The 26,283-nt window shown below is 36.7% G+C and overlaps 1 protein-coding gene across 1 annotated transcript in view; it reads right to left on the reverse strand.

The window, feature by feature from the left end:
- The window catches only part of LOC148940513 (disintegrin and metalloproteinase domain-containing protein unc-71-like), a 426,194-nt gene that overhangs the window by 182,189 nt on the left and 217,722 nt on the right, over positions 1 to 26,283 (reverse strand). Inside the window, exon 7 of the mRNA XM_089104806.1 lies at positions 3,409 to 3,601. Coding sequence (XP_088960932.1) covers positions 3,409 to 3,601 — 193 coding nt within the window. The remainder of the gene's footprint in view (positions 1 to 3,408; positions 3,602 to 26,283) is intronic.

Raw genomic sequence — 26,283 nt, forward strand, 5'->3', positions numbered from 1 at the left:
AGCGTTTAAGGAGACAAAGAGAATTTATCTCCTTTAAGCCCTAAAACGAACTGGATCATTTAGCATTGATCTCTTAAACTAATCAGGCATACACTGTGATTTATTTCGAGAGTTCCAAAACTTCTTAAGTGGAACGGGTGGGAGGGGGGATTACAAAACCCACAAAACAGGTGAAGTGTATGGCAAATAACATAAAATATGGAAATGTCACCAATCTGCACAGTCCGTACGAGGGAGAAGAACAGGCCATAAGACTCTTCTACCTCCTCCTACTTCCCCCCTCCTCCTTCCTCCTCCTTCATTATCCACTAATACACCATTATCAAATTGTTACGTCTCAATTTTGAATTTCTTTAAAAGTGCAATAGTTTTGCCTAAACAAAAGAAAAAATCAACTGGACCAACAATTCTTTATCAAATTACACCCAAAACTGTAGAAACTTTTTAAAATATATGGTATTACACATCCTTTCCTAAAGAAATGAAAAACGGCAATTATTTGGGGGGATAAAGCATATCATATATTAAATACGTAACCTAAACTAATTTGACCTAACCTAGCTACCTTTTAGTCCCCCTAAACCCCAAAAAACTAAAGTTTAAATTTTTTTCACAGAGTGAGCAATACCTCACTAGGCAGCGGAAACCTTCTTATCAATACCGGCTTTGAGATTTCAATGCGGTCTTTCTTTCGCGTGTCCTGTATTTCAGAAGAGTACCAAAACGAATCTTTCCATTTCCATATAAAAACATTGGGGACCTTCAACTCGACCCATGATTAAGAACCAAGAATCAGACTTTGTCATACTAGTATATGTCTCAAACTTAGCAGTTACAAAAACAGATAATCCTCAGAGGTTCCAAGATTTACACAATCAATCTACAGGTTACAGCTAACAAGATTGAATTATTCCACCCCCTAGATATATACCTTGTCTAATCGATTAATCACAAGTGGGCTTTCCATCCGAAAGATAGATCATTACTCATCGAAAAAGGATGGTATTGACAATTTGCTTTCCTTTCCTCTAGGCTTTCTATCGGATCAATCAAATATTAAAGTAACCGTCGACAGAATAAATAAATCTTCACTTCCGAAAGTGATAGATGTCTCAGCTTCATAAATAGAAAGTAAATAATTTAAAGGACTGTCTTAATAATGCTGACACTATACGGACCATTGAGAGGCTAAACTGATTAATTCTACAAAAGGAAAACAGAGGGAAAAATGCAATGCTAATTATAATAACAATTAAGCATAATAGCACCTTCATGAGAAGAAGTAAAGAGTCAAGCTCTGAATAGATTATGATGGAGGAAGAGCGTGCAAGTTGAAAAATAAGTGCACGTTTTCATCTTCGAAACTGATTGCTATTAAACAAAAAAAAAGTTTTTTTTAACTGAAAGTACGGAGCGACATTAAAACTTAAAACGAATAGAAATTATTCCGTATATGAAAGGGGCTGTCCCCTCCTCAATGCCTCGCTCTTTGCGCTAAAGTTTGACTCTTTTTCGCAACTCTATTTTTTAAAACAATAAAACAAAAAAAAAAACAAATAAACACGCATCCCAGATCTTTCTTCTGGCAAAAAATACGAAATTCCACGTTTTTGCAGATAGGAGCTTGAAACGTCTACGGTAGGGCTTACTGATACTCTGAATCTGATGGTTTGGTTTTCATCAAGATTCGATCACTTTTAGTGGATATTTCCCCCTTTTTTCGAAAATAAGGTTATTTTTTTCAGGATCGTAACTTTTTTATGGTGGACTAAATTTGATGAATTTTATATATTTGAAATCAGCATAAAAATCCGATTCTTTTAATGTATCTACTGGTATCAAAATTCTGTTTTTTAGAGTTTCGGTTACTATTGAGCCGCGTCGCTCCTTACTTTCAGTTCGTTACAACGAACTGTTTGATCTCAATTTTTGAATCGAAAAAAGGAAGGAAATAGAAAGAAAGAACTAGGAGAAAATAGTCGTGGAATGTATCTTGTACCCACAGCTAGCGGTGTTTTAGGTCAAGATTGAAGTGTTGATCACAAGGCTGTATTCCGGCAAGGGGTTAGGGGGCTTTGCCCCACCTGAAAAATTTGTCTGACTTGTAAGAACGTAATAAAAACGCTTAAAACAATTTCTTGACACTTTTCTTCAAAGTAATTCGTAACAACCCCATCCCCAAAAAATATTACTCCCTCCCCCCCAAAAAAATGTTGAATTGGAAAATAATTTGTCTAGCAGATTGTAAGGGCTGAAAAAAGTTCTTAAATATAAATTTGAAACTACGCAAGCCATTCAGAGGTTAATTCATTATTTAGACAAAACTAGAAGCTAGGAAAAAACTAGACTCGTAATTTGATTTTAAAACAGCTTCAGGGGTGTGGGCAGAGAAAGGTGTTCTGGATAGATTAAGAAGGAGGAAGAACCTGTTCAGGTGAGTAGGCTATCTGTGTTGGGCTAACGTGGCTTGGAGCTGCGAATTCTTTAAGGGACATCCACTTTTAGGAACCCTGTACACCAATTGGTGAGAGCCAAGCGTGGTGGAAGTGTTCCAAGCATGGTAAAAACTATTCCAGGCTTGGCGGGAACAGCGTGGCACAAATGGCACCCTGATATGTACACGAGATGGCGGAAAATGGCTGCCCTCTTTTTGAAGCCTTCGATCGCTGTGAAACAGAACATGCGTAGATTCCAGACTCATTTCAGACCCGTATTTTCCATGTCAATGTTTCAGGCCCATTTTTGGACAACCCAGAATATTTTGACTTTAACACAAAAACTGAACTGGTAAGAGTAGGCTACCTATGTTCTTCCAAAATTTGTCATTTCGAGTTTCATCAAACTCATGTTCTTTGCTGCCGTGTCCCTTAGAAATTCGAGGTTTTTACGATGCATCTTTGATATCTTCTATAGCTCACGTAAATTTATCAGTTTTTCAAATCTCTCCCCCCCCCCTCGTGAAAAACTAATGTATATATGCCATAGTATGTGAGGGCAACGTATCAAAATATCGTATAAGATGTAATTGCATACGAAGGACTTCTTCATACATACTGTTTTACAATAAAAATGGTCATGTTCAACAAGAGACTCCAACTTTCTAAGGGGTTACCCCCCCCCCCCCCAATACAATGTTTTCAGAAAAATATCAAAGGTTTTACTTTACTTCCCGTAATTTTATTGTATTTCATATTATTATCTAGTTTCTGTGTTTAATACCACAATTGACAAATCACTTCCACGTATCCGCTTTTCGTACAACCCAAATATTTTCATTTGAACACAAAATTTAAAACTAAGTTGGGAAGAGAATGACTATAAAACAAAATTAATTGGATATTCGTTCAGATACAAACGTGACCTTAAAATAAACCATCTAAACAAAAATGTATAAATAAGGTACATTACCAAATCCCCAAAGGTTGTAACACTGAGCATTGGTTGTTGGACATTCACCCCGAAAACAATACCCGTCAACACCACAGGAGTGTCCATTTTTCTTGTAAATATCCATTGGACATTGTCCTGACTTGCCAGTGCAAAACTCCGGCAGATCACACTCGTTTAAACTGTCCCGACAAAGATATCCTCGGGATCTCAACTAAAACAAAAGATATCGGTTTATACACAAAAGAAAAGGGGCAATATTCCTAAGTTTAAGTAGGGATATTAAATTATTAAAATACGTCTACAGGTTAGTGTTGACGTTTCAGTTCCAGAGTCTCTTTTTAATGGCGAGCTAGAAACCCAGTAGCCCCAACTTTTGGTAGCTGGAATCGAACCCCAGAATCCATATTGTCAATCAGCTTGTGATACCACAGGTTGCATGGGCGCTTATAAGCTGAATTTTAGAGTGAGAGGGGTTTACCTGGTCTAGTCAGCACCTTCAATACCGTATAAGAGAAATCTCAAAACAAAAATATAAAAATATAAGACAGCAACATTAACCCACTGGGGGGCCGGCCCCCCTTACAGGTGCCTATGACAGGTTGGGGTGAAAATTCCCCATCGCAATCATTGACTAATATCATCAATATATATATATATATATATATATATATATATATATATATATATATATATATATATATATATATATATATATTATATATATATATATGTCAGTAAGTTATATATTTCTGTATATAACTTATATAGTCAGTGAGTTATATATATTTATAAGTAGTAGGTTAAATATGTCAGTGAGTTATATATATATATGTATAAGTAGTAGGTTAAATATGTCAGTAAATTATATATTTCTGTATATAACTTATATAGTCAGTGAGTTATATATATTTATAAGTAGTAGGTTAAATATGTCAGTAAGTTATATATTGCTGTAGATAACTTATATATTCAGTGAGTTATATATATTTATAAGTAGTAGGTTAATTATATCAGTGAGTTATATATATCTGTATATAACTTATATATTCAGTGAGTTATATATATTTATAAGTAGTAGGTTAAATATGTCAGTAAGTTATATATTTCTGTATATAGCTTATATAGTCAGTGAGTTATATATATTTATTAGTAGTAGGTTGAATATGTCAGTAAGTTTTATATTTCTGTACATAACTTATATATTCATTGAGTTATACATATTTATAAGTAGTAGGTTAAATATGTCAGTGAGTTATATATTTCTGTATATAACTTATATATTCAGTGAGTTATATATATTTATAAGTAGTAGGTTAAATATGTCAGTGAGTTCTATATTTCTGTATATAACTTATATAGTCAGTGAGTTATATATATTTATAAGTAGTAGGTTAAATATGTCAGTAAGGTGTATATTTCTGTATATAACTTATATATTCAGTGAGTTATATATATTTATAAGTAGTAGGTTAAATATGTAAGTGAGCTCTATATTTCTGTATATAACTTATATAGTCAGTGAGTTATATATATTTATAAGTAGTAGGTTAAATATGTCAGTGAGTTCTATATTTCTGTGTATAACTTATATAGTCAGTGAGTTATATATATTTATAAGTAGTAGGTTAAATATATCAGTGAGTTCTATTTTTCTGTATATAACTTATATAGTCAGTGATTTATATATATTTGTAAGTAGTAGGTTAAATATGTCAGTGAGTTATATATTTCTGTATATAACTTATATATTCAATGAGTTATATATATTTATAAGTAGTAGGTTAAATATGTCAATGAGTTATATATTACTGTATATAACTTATATAGTCAGTGAGTTATATATATTTATAAGTAGTAGGTTAAATATTTCAATGAGTTCTATATTCCTGTATATAACTTATATATTCAGTGAGTTATATATATTTATAAGTAGTAGGTTAAATATGTCAGTGAGTTCTATATTTCTGTGTGTAACTTATATAGTCAGTGATTTATATATATTTATAAGTAGTAGGTTAAATATGTCAGTGAGTTTTATATTTCTGTATATAACTTATATATTCAATGAGTTATATATATTTATAAGTAGTAGGTTAAATACGTCAGTGAGTTCTATATTTCTGTATTTAACTTATATATTCAGTGAGTTATATATATTTATAAGTAGTAGGTTAAATATGTCAGTGAGTTCTATATTTCTGTATATAACTTATATATTCAGTGAGTTATATATATTTATAAGTAGTAGGTTAAATATGTCAGTGAGTTTTATATTTCTGTATATAACTTATATATTCAGTGAGTTATATATATTTATAAGTAGTAGGTTAAATATGTCAGTGAGTTATATATTTCTGTATATAACTTATATAGTCAGTGAGTTATATATATTTATAAGTAGTAGGTTAAATATGTCAGTGGGTTCTATATTTCTGTGTATAACTTATATATTTAGTGAGTTATATATATTTATAAGTAGTTTGCGTGTTTGGGTACCTCCATAGGAAGCACGGACCAAGGGGGGACCATGTCCCTGGGGGTCCATAACAGAATCTGGGACACCCTCGCCTGGGGTCGTAAATAGAGGCGAAGGAGGAAGAAGGCCCCTCAAATGTACACTCAAAAGGACCCACTGGTTTGTCCACAAGTCCCATGAGTTGCAAACCTTCTCCCAGTAATGGGTTAAATTGCATGGTGATGCAGAACACCCTCGCGGGAGGATCCTCTATAGGAGGACAACTGTGGCAGGGCGTAAGATCCAGATCTATGGACAACGGCCTCTGCGAAGGGTTGCCTCGACCTTTTCGGGGTACCCGCAAGACTGGGGACCTTGTGGTCAACTTTATTCCCACTTGAGGAGTGGCGCCCCTTGAGGAAATTATAGTCTAGTAAACGACACAGCATTCGCACGGGATTCTGACTAATGGACATTTCTTCTGGGCTTGGTATGTTTTTATGGGTGTCTTCGGGCTTAAAAACATTTTCCTAGGAAATTTATCTATTATGGGCTGCTTCCCCGTAGTAGCATAATATTTGTAGGCATGAATATATAATGAGTCGGAAGTAATGGGCTTGAGAATGTCTGTGCAGGATTTCGAATCTTGTTGATAGAAGAGTATCGCCAAGTGCTGAAAACCATGTTGTGACCAAGAGGGGCCCAGGATTGCACAAAGCCTCCATTCATGGAGGTCCTAGGCACTTCTTGCTGACCGGTTCCATTCCAGCTTAGGAACTTTGGTGTAGAGTTGAGAAGATATGTGAGTCACTTCCTGCACTGGCATCTGGGATCATAGCTTTTACTGAGGCGAAAATAATTTCAATGATTTAAAGGGCATGAAGAATGGAACTTGGAATGTTACGATGTTAAAAAATGACTATCGTATACATTTTGACTGACGAATTCAGACGATTCGAACTGGATTCATTAGGAGTTTCAAAAACTCATATCCCAGGGGTAGGAAGCATGAAATTAGGTGATATAGAATTTTTTACTCAGGCAGGAAGGATGGGGTACATAGACAGGGAGTTGGGCTCATGATGAATAAGGAAGTTGTTAAGTCTTGTTTAGGCTGGGAAGGTATTAATAATAGAATACTAATTGCTCATTTTATGACTAAAAAGTTTAGGGTATCAGTTATAGTAGTATACGCACCTGTAGAACCGTCTGACGGAGATACTAGGGACTCAGATCAATTTTACTTTCAGTTACAGGAGCAAATAGACAAGGTCCCAGGTAGAAATATGATGTTATTACTGGGGGATGTTAATGCCCAGGTTGGTAGAAATAGGGATAGATGGTATCCCAGCCTAAGTAAATTTGGTGTAGGAAAAGAAAACAGTAATGGATACAGACTTTTGCAATTTTGTAGGTATAACAATCTAGTCATAACCAATACGGTGTTTGGTCATAAAATGGCTCATAAGTTAACTTGGTATTCACGTGATGGTAGACAGCAAACCCTATTGATAAGGTTATAGTAAATCGAAAACTGGCAGGATCAATACAGGATACAAGGGTATATAGGAATGCTGATATTGACGTTAAAAATAAAGATCACCATCTAGTTGTGTCTAGGGTTAATTTAAAGCTGAAATTTTGGAAGGGTAAATACCTCCCGGGAAGTTATGATGTTGGTAGACTCCAGGATGAGAATTTGAGAGAAACTTTCCAGGAACTGTTGAATACTAAACTTGAGAGTTAAAAATTTTATAATTTGGAAGATGGTTGGAATAATTTTAGAAAAATAATTTGTGAAGTTGCTGAAGCTGTATTAGGGAAGAAAGCTAGAACTGCAGCTAAGAATATTAGTGAAAAAGCTTTATGTTTAATAGAGAGGAGAAGGGACTTGTACAAGAATTATTTGAGCGATAGATCGTATGAAAACAAAAGGAAAGTAAAGAAAGTGGAGAAAGCATTAAAATATGAACTAAGGAGGTGTGAAGTGGAGGCCATGGATAAAATTGCCAAGGATCTGGAAGATGCAGCTAGAAGGAATAATAGTAAAATATTGTACTAGCACGTTAACAAATTGAGAGGGAGTAGTCAATCCGGACTTGTCCCAGTTAAAGATAGAAATGGGGTCGCAATTAGCGATAAGGAAAAAACTAAAGAGAGATGGGCCGAACATTTTGAGAACTTGCTTAACCGAGATAGAGTTGCAGGAAAAAGTATAGAGGAAAATGAAAAAGTTTGTGATTCTTTGGATGTGAAGGAAGATTTGTTTTGTGAGGAGGAATTAGCAACAGTACTAAAAGGATTTAAGAATAATAAGGCTCCAGGTGCTGATAGGGTGGTAAATGAGTGTCTTATATATGGTGGCTCTGAGGTCAGAAATAAGTTATTGAAGATTATGAATATGACTTTTGAAAAAGGGGAAGTACCTAACGATTTTAGGAAAACCTTAATTAAGCCACTTTATAAGAAAGGTGATAAAAGTGAGTGTGTTAATTATCGAGACATTAGTCTGGTCTCTGTAGATAGTAAATTACTTAGTAATATGATACTTTTTAGACTGAGAGATGCTGTAGACAAAGTTTTAAGAGAAGAACAGTGCGGTTTTAGGAAGGGTAGAGGATGTGTCGACCAAATTTTCACTCTTAGGCTAATAATTGAGAAGTGCCTGAGTTTTCAAACACATTTGGTCCTCATTTTTATAGATTACGAGCAAGCGTTAAATTCTGCTGATAGAAGAGCTTTAGTAAAAGTTTTATCCTTGTATGGTATACCAGACAAATACATTAAAGTGATTAGTGCTATCTCTCAGTCACTAAGGCTAGGAATAAGTGAAGATGAAAAGCTGATGTTGGGCAATGAAAAGATTGATCAGGTGGGCAGCTTCACTTACCTCGGTAGTATTATTAGTAAAGATGGTGGGAGCACTGAAGATATTAAAAGTAGAATAGTCAAGGCTAGGGTATCCTTTCACAGTTGAAAAAAGTTTGGAAGAATAGGAAGATAAGTCTACAGACTAAGATTAGAATATTAGAAGCTACAGTGATTACAGTGATTAAATATAGCTCTGAAGTATGGACGCTCCGAAAAGCGGATGAAGATTTGCTAGATGTTTTCCAGAGAAATTGCTTAAGGATTGTTCTGGGTACCCGGCTGACTGATCGTATTTCAAACAATAGGCTATACGAAAAATGTGGTTCACTAACGCTCTCTAGGGCTATAATGAAAAAAAGGTTGAGGTGGTTAGGGCACGTTGTGCGGATGAAGGATGACAGATTGCCGAATATTGTTCTTTTCTGCCAACCATCTAGGGCTAAACGGAAAGTAGGTCGTCCCCGTCTGGGGTGGGAGGACGTCATAAAGAAAGATTTAAAGGAAATGGGAACTTCGTGGGCGGGTGTAAAAAGGGAGGCTTTGAATAGATTGGGGTGGAAGAGGATCGTGCGTAGCTGTGTTGGCCTCAGGCGGCTTGGTGCTGCGGTGAGTTGTTAGTAGTAGTAGTAGTAGTAGTATATATATATATATATATATATATATATATATATATATATATATATATATATATATATATATATATATATATATATATATATAAATATATATATATATATATATATATATATATATATATATATATATATATATATATATATATATATATATATTGTGTATATATATATATATATATATATATATATATATATATATATATATATATATGTATATATATATAGTATACATATATATATATATATATATATATATATATATATATACATATACATATACATATATATATATATATATATATATATATATATATATATATATATATATATATATATATATATATATATATATATATATATATATATATATATATATATATATATATATATATATATATATGTCTATATATAACTATATGGGCACAATGTGTTTTTTTTACATACCCGGGCACTTCGTATCGAAGGAGTTGTCGTAGAAACTTCTAAATGGGCTCATTTGATTGGAAATTGGAATGGCTAGTGCCGTTTTTAGTAGTCGAATGCTATTGGAGGGCAACTAGCCCCCCCCACCCCAACGCCCATCATTCCCCCAAACACATCCAATCAAAATTTTGAGATTGCCATTTTGTTCAACTTAGTTGATTTCCCCATAGAAAAAATGTTTTGAGGAGGACACTCCCCCACAACCCTCAGGGCAAGGGTTTTAAGTTATGCCCTGGGGGCATATAAGGTTTTTATAGAAGGCATTGCCACAGAAACTTCAAAACAGGTTCATTCGATTGGAAATTCAAAGGGCTAGTACCCTTTTTAATAGTCGAAAGTGATTGGAGGTCAAATACCCCCCCACGCCATCATTCCCCCAAACACATCCAATCAAAATTTTGAGATAGCCATTCTGTTCAGCCTAGTTGATTTCCACATAGAAAATATGTTTTGAGGAGGACACTCCCCACAACCCTCAGGGCAAGGGTTTTAAGCTATGGCCTTGGGGGAGTTAAGGTTTTTTATAGAAGGCGTTGTCGTAGAAACTTCAAAAAAGACTCTTTAGATTAGAAATTCGAAGAGCTAGTGCCCTTTTCAATAGTCAAAAGTGATTGGAGGTCAAATACCCCCCCACGCCATCATTCCCCCAAACACATCCAATCAAAATTTTGAGATAGCCATTCTGTTCAGCCTAATTGATTTCCATATAGAAAATATGTTTTTGAGGAGGTCACTCCCCCACAGCCCTCAGGGCAAGGGTTTTAAGTTATGCCGTGGGGTCATCTAAGGTTTTTATAGAAGGTGTTGTCGTAGAAACTTCAAAAAATGCTCATTCGATCGGAAATTCAAAGGGCTAGTGCCCTTTTTAATAGACGAAAGTTTTTGGAGGGCAACTAACCCCCCCCCCCCATGCCCATCATTTCCCAAAACACATCCAATCAAAATTTCGAGACAGCCATTTTGTTCAGCGTAGTTGATTTCCAGATAGAAAATATTTTTTTAGGAGGACACTCCCCCACAGCCCTCAGGGCAAGGGTTTGAAGTTATGCCTTGGGGGCATATAAGGTTTTTTATAGAAGGTGTTGTCGTAGAAACTTCAAAAAAAGCTTATTCTATTGGAAATTCAAAAGGCTGGTGCCCTTTTTAATAGTCAAAAGTTATTGGAGGGCAACTAGCCCCCCCCCACGCCCATCATTCCCACAAACACATCCAACCAAAATTTTGAGATAGACATTTTGTTCAGCGTAGTTGATTTACGGATAGAAAATATATTTTTCAGGAGGACACTCTTCCACAACCCTCAGGGCAAGGATTACAAGTTATGCCCTGGGGGCATATAAGGTTTTTATTGAAATATTTGTCGTAGAAACCTTGAAAAAGGGCTAATTCGATTGGAAATTGGAGTGGCTAGTGCCCTTTTTAATCGTCGAAAGTGATTGGAGGGCAACTAGCCCCCCCCCCCCCACGCATATCATTCCCCCAAACACATCCAATAAAAATTTTGAGATAGCCATTTTGTTCAGCGTAGTTGATTTACAGATAGAAAACATATTTTTTATCAGTAAACTCCCCCCCCCAACCTTCAGGGCAAGGATTATAAGTTATGCCCTGGGGGCATAGAAGGTTTTTATTGAAATCATTGTCGTAGAAACTTGAAAAATGGCTCATTCGATTTGAAATTCAAAGCGCTAGTACCCTTTTTAATAGTCGAAATTGATTTGAAGTCAACTAACCCCCTCTCACGCCCACCTTTTTCCCAAAAACATCCAATCAAAATTTTTAGATAGACATTTTATTCAACATAGTTGAAAATTATGGAAATTAGGTCTTTAAGGATGACGACCTCTCCCTTCCACAGCCCTCAGGGCAAGGTTTGTAAGTTATGCCCTGGGGGCATATAAAGTTTTTTATTGAAAGTGTTGTCGTAGAAACTTCAAACGCCCACCATTGTCCCAAACACACCATTCACGGCCACCATTGTAAACACATCGAAATAAAATTTTGAGACATCCATTTTGTTCAACGTAGTTGAAAGTTCTGGAAATTAGGTCTTTTAGGATGATAACCCCCTTAAAGCCCTCAGTGCAAGGGTTGTAAGTTATGCCCCGGGGCATATAAAGTTTTCATTGAAAGCCTTGTCGTAGAAACTTCAAAAGAGCTCATTCAATTTGAAATTGAAAGGGCTAATGCCTTTTTTAATAGTTGAAAGTGATTGGATAGCGACTAACGCCCCTCTCATGCCCACCATTTTTCAAAACACATCCAATCAAAATTTTGAGATTTCCATTTTGTTCAACGTAGTTTAACGTTCTGGAAATTAAGTCTTTTAGGATTATTGAAACTTCATTGAAACTTCAAAAAAGGCTCATTCGATTGGAAATTCAAAGGGCTAGCGCCCTTTTCAATATTCGAAAGTGATTAGAGGGCAACTAACCCGCCTCTCGCGCCCACCTTTTCCCGAAACACATCTAATCAAAACTTTGAGATAGCCATTTTATTCAACGTAGTTTTAAGTTCTGGAAATTAGAGTTTAGAGGATGACAAATCACCCACAGCCCTCAGGGCAAGAGCTGTAAATTATGGCCCAGGGGGCATATGAGGTTTTTATATAACGCGTTGTCGTATAAACATCAAAAAGGGCTCATTCGATTGGAAATTTAAAGGGCTAGTGCCCTTTTTAATAGTCCAAAGTAATTTGAAAGCAACCAACGCCCCTTCCACGCCCACCATTTCCCAAAACACATCCAATAAAGATTTTTAGATAGCCATTTTGTTCCACCCAATTCAAAGTTCAGGAAATTATACCTATGAGCAGGACGGTCCCCCCTACAGTCGTCAGGGAAAGGGTTATAAGTTATGCCCTGGGGGCATATAAGGTTTTTATTGAAATATTTGTCGTAGAAACTAGAAAAAGGGATCATTCGATTTTAAATTCAAAGGGCTAGTACCCTTTTTAATAGTCGAAAGTGATTGGAGGGCAACTAACCCCCGTCTCACGCCCACCTTTTTACCAAACACATCCAATAAATTTTTAGATAGCCATTTTATTCAACGTAGTTGAAAGTTTTGAAAATTAGGTGTTTAAGGATGACAACCCCTCCCCCTACAGCCATCAGGGCAAGGGTTGTAAGTTATGCCCTGGGGGTGTATAAGGTTTAGGATGATGATAAAGTTTAGGATGATTTTAGGATGATAACCCCCTCAGAGCCCTCAGTGCAAAGGTCGTAAGTTATGCCCTGTGGCATATAAAGGTTTTTTTGAAAGCGTTGTCGTAGAAACTTCAAAAGGGCTCATTCAATTGGAAATTGAAAGGGCTATTGCCTTTTTTAATAGTTGAAAGTAATTGGATAGCGACTAACGCCCCTCTCACGCCCACCATTTTCATCCAATCAAAATTTTGAAATATCCATTATTTTCGCCGTAGTTGAATGTTCTGGAAATTAGGTCTTTTAGGATGATAACCCCCTCAGAGCCCTCAGTGCAAGAGCTATAAGTTATGCCCTGTGGGCATATAAGGTTTATATAGAAAGTTGTTGTATAAATCATAGGCAGCGTGATCCCGCTGCCTAAGTAAAGAACGGGGACACTCGAGAACGAGACAAGAAACGGGGACTAAGTAAAGAGGAGGACACTCCCACACAACCCTCAGGTCAAGGGTTTTAAGTTATGCCCTGGGGGCATATAAGAAGGATGTTGGCACAATATATTATTTATTAATTTTTTCCTTTAGAGCAGGGCACTTCGTATCGAAGAAGTTGTCGTAGAAACTTTGAAAAGCGCTCATTCAAGTGGAAATTGGAGTGGCTTGTGCCCTTTCTAATAGCCGAAAGTGATTGGAAGGCGACTGACAACCCTTCCATGCCCACCATTTTCCGAAACACATCCAATCAAAATTTAGAGATAACCATTTTGTTCAGCGTAGTTGATTTCCAGATAGAAATTATGTTTTTGAAGACAGTACCCCACAGCCCTTAGGACAAGGGTTGTAAGTTATGCCCATGGGGCATATAAGGTTTCTATTGAAGGCTTTGTCGTAGAAACTTTAAAAAAGGCTCATTCAATTGGAAATTCAAAGAGCTAGTTCCACAACCCTCAGGGCAAGGGTTTTAAGTTTTGCCCTGGGGGTATATAAGGTTTTATAGAAGGCGTTGTCGTACTAACTTCAAAAAGGCTCATTCGATTGGATATTCAAAGGGCTAGTGCCCTTTTTAGTTGTCTAAAGTAATTGGAGGGCAACTAGCCCCCCCCCCCCACACCCACCATTTCCCCAAACACATCCAATTAAAATTTTGAGATAGCCATTTTATTCAGCGTAGTTAATTTCCAGATATAAAATATGTTTTCGAGGAGAACACTCCCCCATAGCCCTCAAGGCAAGGGTTTTAAGTTATGCCCTGGGGCATTTAAGGTTTTTAAAGAAGGCCTTGTCGTAGAAACTTCAAAAAATGCTCATTTGATTGGAAATTGGAAGGGCCAGTGCCCTTTTTAATAGTCGAAAGTGATTGGAGGGCAAATAGCCCCCCCCCCACCACGCCCATCATTCCCCCAAACACATCCAATAAAAATTTTGAGATAGCCATTTTGTTCAGCATATTTGATTTCCAAACAGAAAATATATTTTTGAGGAGGACACTCCCCCACAATCCTCAAGGCAAGGATTATAAGTTATACCCTGGGGGCATATAAGGAATCTTTGTCGTAGAAACTTGAAAAAGGGCTCATTCGATTTGAAATTCAAAGAACTAGCACCCTTTTTAATAGTCGAAATTGATTTGAGGGCAACTAACCCCCCTCTGACGCCCACCTTTTCCCCAAACACATCCAATCAAAATTTGTAGATAGCCATTTTATTCAACGTAGTTGAAAGTTTTGGAAATTAGGTCTTTGTAAGTTATGCCCTGGGGGTATATAAAGTTTTTATTGAAAGCGTTGTCGTAGAAAATTCAAAAGGGCTCATTCAATTGGAAATTGAAAGGGCTAGTGCCTTTTTTAATAGTTGAAAGTGATTGGAAAGCGACTACCGCCCCTCTCACGCCCACTATTTGCCCAATCAAGTCGAATTAAAATTTTGAGATATCCATTTTAATCAACGTAGTTGAAAGGAACTTCAAAAGGGCTCATTCAGCTGGACATTGAAAGGGCTAGTGCCTTTTTAATAGTTAAAAGTGATTGGAGAGTGACTAACGCCCCTCTCGCGCCCACCATTTTCCCAAACACATCCAATCAAAATTTTGAGATATCCATTTTGTTCAACATAGTTGAAAGTTCTTGAAATTATGTCTCTTAGGATGATAACCCCCTCATAGCCCTCAGTGCAAGGGTTGTAAGTTATACCCTTGGGGCATATGAAGTTTATATAGAAAGTTGCTATAGAAATTTCAAAAATGCTCATTTGATTGGAAATTGAATTTGCCCTTTTTAATAGTCGAAAGTGAGTGGAGATTAATTAACCCCCCTCTTACGCCAAACATTTCCCCAAACACATCCAATCAAAATTTTTAGATAGCCATTTTATTCAACGTTGTTGAAAGTTTTGGAAATTAGGTCTTTGTAAGTTATGCCCTGGGGGCATATAAAGTTTTTATTGAAAGTGTTGTCGTAGAAAATTCAAAAGGGCTCATTCAATTGGAAATTAAAAGGACTAGACTCCCTTTTTTAATAGTTGAAAGTGATTGGATAGCAGCTACCGCCCCTCTCACGCCCACCATTTGCCCTATCAAGTCGAATTAAAATTTTGAGATACCCATTTTGTTCAACGAAGTTGAAAGAAACTTCAAAAGGGCTCATTCAGTTGGACATTGAAAGGGCTAGTGCCTTTTTTAATAGTTAAAAGTGATTTAAGAGCGACTAACGCCCCTCTCGCGCCAATTATTTTCCCAAACACATCCAATCAAAATTTTGAGATATCCATTTTGTTCAACGTAGTTGAAAGTTCTTGTAATTGGGTCTCTTAGGATGATAACCCCCTCATAGCCCTCAGTGCAAGGGTTGTAAGTTATGCCCTTGGGGCATATGAAGTTTATATAGAAAGTTGCTTTAGAAATTTCAAAAAAGGCTCATTTGATTTGAAATTGAATTTGTCCTTTTTAATAGTCGAAAGTGAGTGGAGATTAATTAACCCCCCTCTTACGCCAACCATATCCCCAAAAACATTCAATCAAAGTTTACAGATAGGCATTTTTTTTCAACGTAGTTGAAAGTTCTGGAAATTATGCGTTTAAGGATGACAAATTCCCCAGAGCCCCAAGAGCAAAGGTAGTAAGTTATGCCCTGGACGCATCTAAGAGTTGTCGTATAACTTAAAAAGAAATTCATGCAATTCAAAATTGAGAGGGATAGTGCCCTTTGTAACAGTCGAAAGTGATTGGAGGGTAACTAACCCTCTTCTCACGCCCACCATTTCTCCAATAACATTAAATAAAAATTTTCAGATAGCTATTTTGTTCAACGTAGTAGAAAGTTATGGATATTAGGTCTTTGAGAATGACACTCCCCCCCCCCCTGAGCACTCAAGCCAAGGGTTTTAAGTTATGCCCTGGGGGCATATAAGATTTTTTTTTAAAGTTTTGTGGCTTCAAAAGGGCTCATTCAATTGGAAATTGAAAGGGTTAGGGCTATTTTTAATAGTTGAAAGTGATCGGAGAGCGACTACCGCCCCTCTCACGTCCACCATTCCTCCGACCCCCCCACCCCCAAACACATCAAATCAAAAGTTTGAGATAGCCATGTTGTTTAACGTAGTGGAAAGTTCTAGAAATTTGGTCTTAGAGGATGAAAACCACCCTAAAAAACCTTAGGGTAAGGGTTGTAATTTATGCCCCAGGGACATATAAGGTGTTTATAGAAAGCGTTGTCGTTTCCAAAAGGGCTCATTCGATCGGAAATCGAAAGGCGTAGTGCCCTTTTTAATTGTCGAAAGGGATTGGAAGGCTTGTCACATTTTTATAGTAAAGATCGAAGTGGGTATAATGTATTATTTGTTGTTGTTGTTGTTTAGACCAGGGCACTTCATATCGAAGGAGTCGTCGTGGGAACTTCGAATAGGGCTCATTCAATTGAAAATCGAAAGGGCTGATGCCCTTTTTAATAGTCAAAAGTGATTTAAGGGCAACCTATACCCCCTTCAACTCCCACCCTCCCACGCCTACCCTCCCGCGCCAACCTTCGAATTTCTGCTCTTAAAATTTAACCGAATCAAAATAGCGTAAGGGTATCCAAGCTATCAAAGAAAGTAAACTTATTTTTTTGCGAATGGTATCAAGTTTTCCATTTCAGGTCAACTAGAGGAGGTATGAAACTAAATTAAACAATTCTATTTGTGTCCAGATTTTTAAAAGGGTATATGTTGTTAAAAATTCCTGAAAATTTTTCTTCAGCATACAAAAAGCAGGCCAAACTATAAAGTCTTAAAAAGCGAAAATATTTGGAGTACTATTTTCCTAATCCCGGAAAAGACTATGCCAATTTAAAACAAACAGAAATTAATTTTAAAAACTTTTTCCACAAAATAAGTTTTTTAAAGAAAAGTAAAGAACTCCACTAAGCAAAAAATGAGTAAAAATAAACTCAAATAATCTACCAAGCGTGAAACTACCACAAATCAACATCGATAAATAAATGAAACCCAAAACGAACAGAAATTACAATAATTAACCTAGTCAAACTCAAAACGAGCAGAAATTAACATAAGTTGGGCGTAAAACCCCTATGCCTTCATAAACTAAAAATCTATATATATATATATATATATATATATATATATATATATATATATATATATATATATATATATATATATATATATATATATATATATATATATATATATATATATATATATATATATATATATATATATATTCGTTATAATCATTATCATTATAAGCCAACTATTTATTATCATTATAAGCAAACTGTTCATAAACTAAAAATTTGGAACGGAGATCGAGATCAAACGGAGAAGGGAGAACGGAGCTTTGACCAAGCATGGTAGGTTTTCTAAAAGAAGGTTTATTAATTTAATATCAAAGCTTCTTAATTTCTCGTTCAGAAATCCTTTTAATTGCAGCTAAATTATTTTTCCATAATATAGCTTAAATTTGCGAAATCGAAAAGTTTATTTAGAATTACTCAATGCAAATGAAGATTACAAATTACAAAAATAAAATATAAATAAAATCAAAATTGTGAAAGAATTTAACATATTAGAGCAGTTAAAGTTAAATACTCGAATTGTTCACTAATAAATAAATAGATGAATTAAATGCCACGTTCAAACGGAATGTTGTATGATGTGCTCGTTAATTTGCATGTTATAGTCCCAACTAAGGGCCAGTAGCAATATTTTTATTCTACAGAATTATTTATAGTACTGTCATTAGAAACCTCCCGCCAAACCACCTCTACCCTATAATGTTCAAAGCTACACTTTATGCTCCCTGGGTTCCGGTGATTTCTCCCGAGAAAATTCCCCAGCGGAGATTTCCCCCCGTAATTTCTCCTCCGGAAGTTTCCCCCCGTAGGAGATTACCCCCCCCCCTTGGAAATTTCCCTCCGTGGGAGATCCCCCCAGTGATTCCCCCCTAGGAGATTCCCTCCCTAGGAGATTTTCCCCCTAAGAGATGCCCCCGGTGAAAATTCTCCCCTCCCCCTCTCAGAAATAATCGCCACCGGAGACTACCCTTGCCTCAGACTTATTTGCTTCGGGTGTCACCCATGGCTCGAAAATTGTTGCAAAATTCTTCTCTTTCTCGGCGTTCTAAAATATAAGAGCGAGTGGAGTACACTTTTTAATTGTCAAGTAAATAATTGATTATACACGGTAATACATACACGGTTAAAGCGCTGCACTTTAGAACTAATATTTCTTGCAATAAGACTCAGGTACTCCAGCGTCCCGACGTTCCCGTAGTTTCCTATCTGTCGTAGAATTCTGGCATTTAAATCCACATACTTTTTCTTAATGGTTCACTGGATTGTCCCGCATTTGCTTGAATGAGAACCACCCTGTTAAGTGCTTGTTCGCGCTTGAGGATGTCCAAGAATTTCCAAAGGCTAGGGTGATGAGCCGAAACTGAAGACTGCAATCTTCTATGATAACCCTCAACATTGTTGTTTGTCCTGGGGAGTTCATCTATCGCTCTTTAGAACATATTCCAGACACGGGGCAAAAAGTTACATGGTACTCTCCTACTTCCACGCATTCTACTGATGTAGTTATCTTCAAAGTAGGTGATGATCGGCCCAAACATATTGTCGGTAAGTTTTGCTATGACAGCTTTGAATGCAGAATGTACTTCTGAAATGGGCACGAATGCAAGAGCAGCTAGCGTTTGAATGGAGACTGCAAATTCATCACCGTCTCTATTCATCTTAGTGGCTGGAAAGCCTTTCCTGAAGGAACTCTGCAGGCCCAACTCGAAATCAGACAAAACAGATGTTGGACCTCCATTCGTCAAATGAGACTTTAGTTCGGCAAGAACTTTCTTATACGTGTCCTCTGACTTGTTAGGCAGCAGTGCGTAAACGGATGAAATCGCCCGATCCTCGTGCAGGCAGTGCACAACGTAAAGCTAGTAGAACAATTAGGGCATGGTCTTGGAACGTTTCGTCGACGAACCAGTGAGAAGACGAATCGAGAAGCTAAACTGATGCGTCCGTACCAAACATTAGGATTCTGTTTGAATCTCCATGACCGCAGTCGTAAATTAACACGGACCTTTTGGAGCTAGGAGGGTCAGAATCTCCTACGGGGGGAAATTTTCCGGGGGGATCTCATATGGGGGGAAATATCCTACGGGGGAAATTTCCAGGGAGGGAATCTTCTACGGGGGAAATTTCTGGGGGGATTATCGGGGGGAAATCTCCAGGGGGGATTTTCTCGGGGGAAATCTTCCAGACCCATACTCCCTATCATAAACATTCAATTTCCTTTAATTATTTTCTTTGAAACTCCTCCCACTCCATTTTGGGACATCCTGCTTTTCATTTGACCACGAATGAATGACTAAAAGCCATTATTTTTAGGGCCTTTTCGGCGTACACTGACGATAAATAAACCAGAACCTCCCAGCTCCAAATATCAATTAAGTCCCGTTTGTAGAAAGTTGTGGGTTCAACTTCCCCTAATGCTCAGTTTTCTTATAGCAAATTTCCTGTTTTTATATTCTAGCTTCATTTCTAAACCCTAAATATGAGGTCTTTAGTTAAAGTACTTCCTGTCAAAACAATAAGACCCTAATGCACTTTTGGCAGGTCATTTATTCTTCCAATTTGGTTAGAGAGGAATGGCGTCACTGCCTTTTGTCTTGGATCTATATGATATTAGAGAGATTTTCAAAATAACGCTTTTAATTTATTTTCCATAAGCTATTTCCTTTTTTTAACTTACTTTAAGCAACCATTCTTATGAATATGACGTGAACCAAATTTAAACTTTCGGTCATGAAAGTTTGAAAGTTTTTATTAAAATCTATTGAAAATTTGTAATTTGACTATAAAATTTAATTGAAAAAACTGTGAATCTTTGTCGGCAAGGTTTACAATCAAAGCGGGTTACACCTTAAACTCTCAGAGCCGTCACATTTGCCAAATGGCTTTCTTTGCACTTTAGAACATTTCTATGGAATGCCCTCTCCTGAACTTTAAAAAGGAAATTCTGCTCCGTTGAACCAAATAAACAAAATGTATACTTTCTAGTGGAGTAAGTTTTGTTTAGAGGCGCGCTCCTCCTCCTTCACAAACTATTCAAAGTCTGTCTCCTTACACCATCCCAAGAAGCTCCCATTTTCTTTAAATCTTTCTTTGTGACATCCTCCCACCCCAACCACGGACGACCTGCTTTCCGCTTAGCCCTAGACGGTTGGCCGAAAGGACAGTCTTCAGCAATCTGCCATTCTTCATCTGCAGAACGTACCCTAGCCATCTCAACCTTTTGCTTACTATAGCCATAGAATTTGAGATTGGATCACATTCTTCGTACTGCCTATTGTTGGAGATACAGTCTGTCAGTCAGGTACCTAAAACGATCCACAGGCAATTTTCCTGGAAAGCATCATACAAATCTTCCTCTGTTTGTCGGAGTGCCCATGCTTCAGATCAATATTTGAGCAATGTCATCACTGTAGCATCCAATATTCTAATTTTGTTTTGCAGACTTATCTTCCTATTCTTCTAAATAATTTTCAACTGTGAAAAAAACCTTGAGTCTTAGCTATTCTACTTTTAACATCTTCACTTCTCCAATCGGCCTTATTACTAATTAATTAAAAAAAACAAACTTTTTCAACAAAAAAAATTTTTCAAAGAAAAGTAAAGAGCTCCATTAAGCCAAAAATTAGCAAAAATAAAATAATCTACCAAGCGTTAAACTACCACAAATCAACACGAACAACACGAACCCAAAACAAACAAAATTTCCAATAAAAAACTGAGTAAAACTCAAACCAAGCAGAAATTAACATGAGTTGGGCTCAAAACCCCTATGCCTTCCCAAGGCCAGAACACAAGTTGCGCTTTACTGAAAAAATATAAACGTTTTACTTTTATAACTTTAATAAATCAAATAATATTAAAATTTTGATTACTAAATATCAGTATATGTATATTAAACTGACAATGCACATTCATTTGTATTTTTTCAGTAAAGTTCAAATTATTTTCTGGCCTTGGGAAGGCATAGGGGTTTCGAGCCCTAGTCATGTTAATTTTTGCTCGTTTCGAGTTTTACACGGTTATTTATATTAATTTCTGCTCGTTTTGGGTTTCACTTATTTATCGATGCTGATTTGTGGTAGTTTCACGCTTGGTAGATTATTTGATTTTATTTTTGCTCATTTTTGGTTTAGTGGAGTTCTTTACTTTTCTTTGAAAAACTTGTTTTTTGGAAAAGTTTTTTTTAAATTAATTTTTGTTCGTTTTATATTGAAATAGTCTTTTCAGGAAAAAAGAAATAATTGTTTCAATCTTTTCGTTTTTTTTTAAGACTTTATAGTTTCGCCTGCTATTTGTATGCTGGAGAACAATTTTCAGCAATTTTTAACAACATACGCCCTTTGAAAAATCTGGACACAAATAGTAGTGTTTACTTTAGTTTTATACCTCCTCTAGTTAACCTTGAACAGAAAATTTGATACCATTCGCAAAAAATTCTGTTTACTTTCTTTTATAGCTTGGATAAACTTAAGCTATTTTGATTTGGTTAAATCTTAAGAGCAGAAGTAGCCCCGAAAGTTTGAACATAATACCCTCAGTCGTTCTTGGGATACTACTGAGATGCCTTATTGGGAATTAGCATTAACACAGTGCATTTTGATTTAATCTTAAGGCAACATTTATTTTTTAAACATAATGGGCAAATGGGAGGGTGGGCGTGGGAGGGCGACTAGTTGCCCTCCAATCACTTTCAACCACTAAAAAGGGTATTAGCCCTTTCGATTTCCAATCGAATGAGCCCTTTTTGAGTTTCTACTACAACGCTTTGTACCCAGTTCTAGTTGAGTTCTACTCAACATAGTGCATATAAGTTGAGTTCTACTCAACTTATATGAACCCATGGCACAAATTAAAACCTTTGCCCAGAGGGCTGTGAGGGGGTTGTCATCCTCAAATACCTAATTTCCAGATTTTTCAACTACTTTAATCAAAATGGTTATCCAAAATTTGGATTGGATGTGTTTGAGGAGATGGTGGGCGTGAGAGGGCCGTTAGTTGCTCTCCAATCACTTTCAACTATAAAAAAATGCACTAGTCCTTTCAATTTCCAATCGAATGAACCCTTCTGATGTTTCTACGACAACACTTTCTATAAAAACCTTATATGCCTCAGGGCATAACTTAAAACCCTTGCCCCGAGAGATGGGGGGGTTGCCATCCTCAAAGGCCTAGTTTCCAGAACTTTCAAATACGTTGAAGAAAATTGCTATCTCAAAATTTTGATTTGATGTGTATTGGGAAATGGTGGGCGTGATAGGGGGGTTAGTTGCCCTCCAATCACTTCCAACTATTAAAAAGGCACTAGTCCTTTCAATTTCCAATAGAATGAGCCCTTTTTGAAGTTTCTACGACAACGCTTTCTATAAAAGCCTTATATGCCCCAGGGCATAACTTACAACTATTGACCTGAGGGCTGTGAGAGGGTTGTCATCCTCAAAGACATAATTTACAGACTTTTTAACTACTTTGAACAAAATGGCTCTTTCAAAATTTTGATTGGCTGTGTTTGGGGAAATGGTGGATGTAAGAGGGGTGCTAGTTATCCTCCAATCACTTTCGACTATTAAAAAGGGCACTAGCCGTTTCAATTTCAAATCGAATGATTACTTTTTGAAGTTTTTTACGACAACGCTTTCTATAAAAAATCTTATATGCCCCCTTTGCATAACTTTCAACCCTTGCCCTGAGGGCTGTGGGGGGAGTCTCATCCTCAAAAACATAATTTACAGACTTTTTAATTACGTTGAAAAAAATGGCTATCTCAAAATTTTGATTGGATGTGTTTGGGGAAATAGTGGGTGTGAGATGGGTGTTAGTTATCACCAATCACTTTTGACGATTAAAATGAGCACAAGCCCTTATAATTTTCAATTGAATGAGCCCTTTTGGAAGTTTCTACAACATCACTATCGATAAAAAAAATTTTATGCCCCTAGTGGATAACTTGCAACCCTTGCCCCGAGGGCTCTGAGGGGGTTATCATCCTCAAAGACCTAATTTCTAAATTTTTTAACTACGTTGAATAAATTGGCTATCTAAAGACATTGATTGGATATGTTTGGGGAAAAGATGGGCGTGAGAGGGGGGTTAGTTGCCCTCAAATCACTTTCGACTGTTAAAAAGGGCACCAGCCCTATGAATTTCCAATTGAATGAGCCCTTTTTCAAGTTTCTACGACAAAGCTTTCAATAAAAATCTTGTATGCCCCCAGGGAATAACTTACAACCTTACCCTGATGGATGTGGAGGAAGTGTCATCCTCTTAGATATAATTTCAGAACCTTTCAACTACTTGTTCCATTTTCAACCACTTGGACCTTTCAACTACTTGCCCGCAAACTTGTTCCATTGCAATACGAAGCTGTTAGTTCGCATTGACAAAACTGCCGCGAAAGATTTTTGTGACGCAATCCCTGGCGTCCTGAAGAACTGTCACGTCATGTTAAATGAGCAAAAATACCACGGAATACTGAAAAGTATACTGGAAAATCAATGGTAGTAAAAGTGAATTTTACAGATGGAATCACATTCTCAAATGCTCTGCGACTCGGCATAAAAGTGGGATATGAAGTGTTCTGAGTTCATATGGTTGTGAGACCACTACGTTGTTACTATAAATGTCAGTCTCCTAATCACACAATATCCAACTGTGACAGGTCTGCGCGGTGTTTTCGTTGTACTGGGCAGCACAAATCCTCCACCTCTTCCCCCTGTCAAGCAGCGAATCCAAAATGCACCAACTGTGGTGGCCCCCATGTGTCCTTTAGTCTCGAACGCCATATCCTTTGTGAAGTTATGTCTAAGAAGAATAACATCACTAAATAATTGAAACGATGGACTTAAGCTTATGCTCGTTTAATATCAATGGACTAAAGATAAGGGCCACACAATTAACCAGAAAATGTCAGACTATGACATTTTATGTCTTCAAGAGCATCTTCTCCATGCTGTCATGTCAATTCGCTGCGAAGGAGCAGTGCACATTTTGTGTTCACTACAAACGCCCGGCACACCAGACGGAGGCCCTCTGTTGTGCTATCTTGCATCGTTAAGAAAAGATTGTCAGATCTTTCGCCTTCTTTCTATATGTCTAATGATAATTTCGTTGCAATAAAATCGGTGATTGTCTGCTTATCACTGTTTACCTGCCATGAGACCTAAAACGTATTGCTTCCCTCACTAGATTTTCCGGCACATGCTCTCTGTTAAGAATCTTGTCAAAGACACAGAAAAGTGTGGCTACAGATGTCTTTTTATTGGTGGTTTCAACTATGATGTGCTTAATCAGTCCACACGTACTGACCTAGTCTTAGATTCCTTCCCAAATAATAATTAATCCCAAATTAATTATCGAATCGTGGTAAAAGACCTTAATTACAGTGACATTCATAATAGTGGGGTTATCTAATATTGATCATTGCATCTGTTCTATATCTTGTTCGACAGTGTGTGTGGATGAAGAGGAAAGCAATTATGACCACTTACCCCTGACCATTATCCTTTCTGTGAATCTGACTAGCCGTAATTTGGTAGTACAAAGAAGGATTACAAAAGGGATTGGTCGAATACTAATAATATTTTATATATTAATACTCTAGCTGGACTCCTCGCCAATGACTGAATTCCTGCCATGAACTACCTGCCATGTACTGGTGCTTTCTCATATCTCGTTTACGTCATATATAACGTCATAACGTCATATCTCATGCTCGTTTGCATTTGAATATCTATTATTACCGTATCATTGAAATCTCAAAACGTGTTGAAGAAGTTGCTGTCCTTCTAATCCGAGTGCGTTTTAATACCCGCAGATCTATCTGGAAGGAAGATCCTGTATTAAAAGCCGGCAAGAACCGTGTTAAATGGTGGCTGAGGATGTGAATCCCTAAGGCTGACCAAAGAGAGGACAAGTATTTGATTTAAAACGAAGGTCTAAGCTGCATTTTAAACGGTATTTACGCAGTGTTCGCTATGACGGTTATGAGTTCTCTAAACATGCAGCTCAATGGAGAGGTGTTATCAATTCAACCAAGATGAATTGGTCTGCTGACAGTAGTGTTTGTATTTCTAGTGACGCTTGGCTGAATCATTATAAAGGAGTTGTTGATGCAATTAGTTATAATGTGCATAGTTTTTTTCACAGATCTTTGCCCTAAACTTTTGTCCATAAATTTTCAACAAAAACATGTTATTCCTGTTTTCCTTGCAACTGTTCTAAATCGTGTAAAGCAACTTAAATGAAAAAGCGTGGACTCTGACGGCATTTTTGAGAATCACTTGAATTTAGAGTCAGTTGCTTTGATTTCACATTTACAATTATTTTTCCAGGGGTCAGGCGTTCGCCAAGGTGGAGTTTTATCCCCATATTTATTCAAAATATGCATTAATCATGTGTTGAATAATATCAAATGTACCTGTTTTCTATGCTAAACCGATATCTCCTACGTTGCTAATGCAGATGATATATTGTTGATTAGCAGAACGAGATCAGGCCTGGTCCGCTCAGTTCATCTTGTTTCTCGTCTATTTTATAATATTGGATTAATCCTGAATGATGATAGATGTGACTACCTGGCATTCAATGTAAAATCAACAGCTACAGTTTTTGCACTGCCATGTTTCAATTCGATGTACTTAATTCGATGTACTTCAATTCGATGTACATGGTTCAATTCGATGTTATTAAGTGGCCTGGTATCCACATTTGTAGTACGCTCTCTGGGCACCGTGTAAATGA

The sequence above is a fragment of the Artemia sp. Qi Xiang Cuo genome, chromosome 19 (assembly GCF_049724085.1).
Source record: "Artemia sp. Qi Xiang Cuo chromosome 19, ASM4972408v1, whole genome shotgun sequence".
Taxonomy (NCBI): Eukaryota; Metazoa; Arthropoda; class Branchiopoda; order Anostraca; family Artemiidae; genus Artemia; species Artemia sp. Qi Xiang Cuo.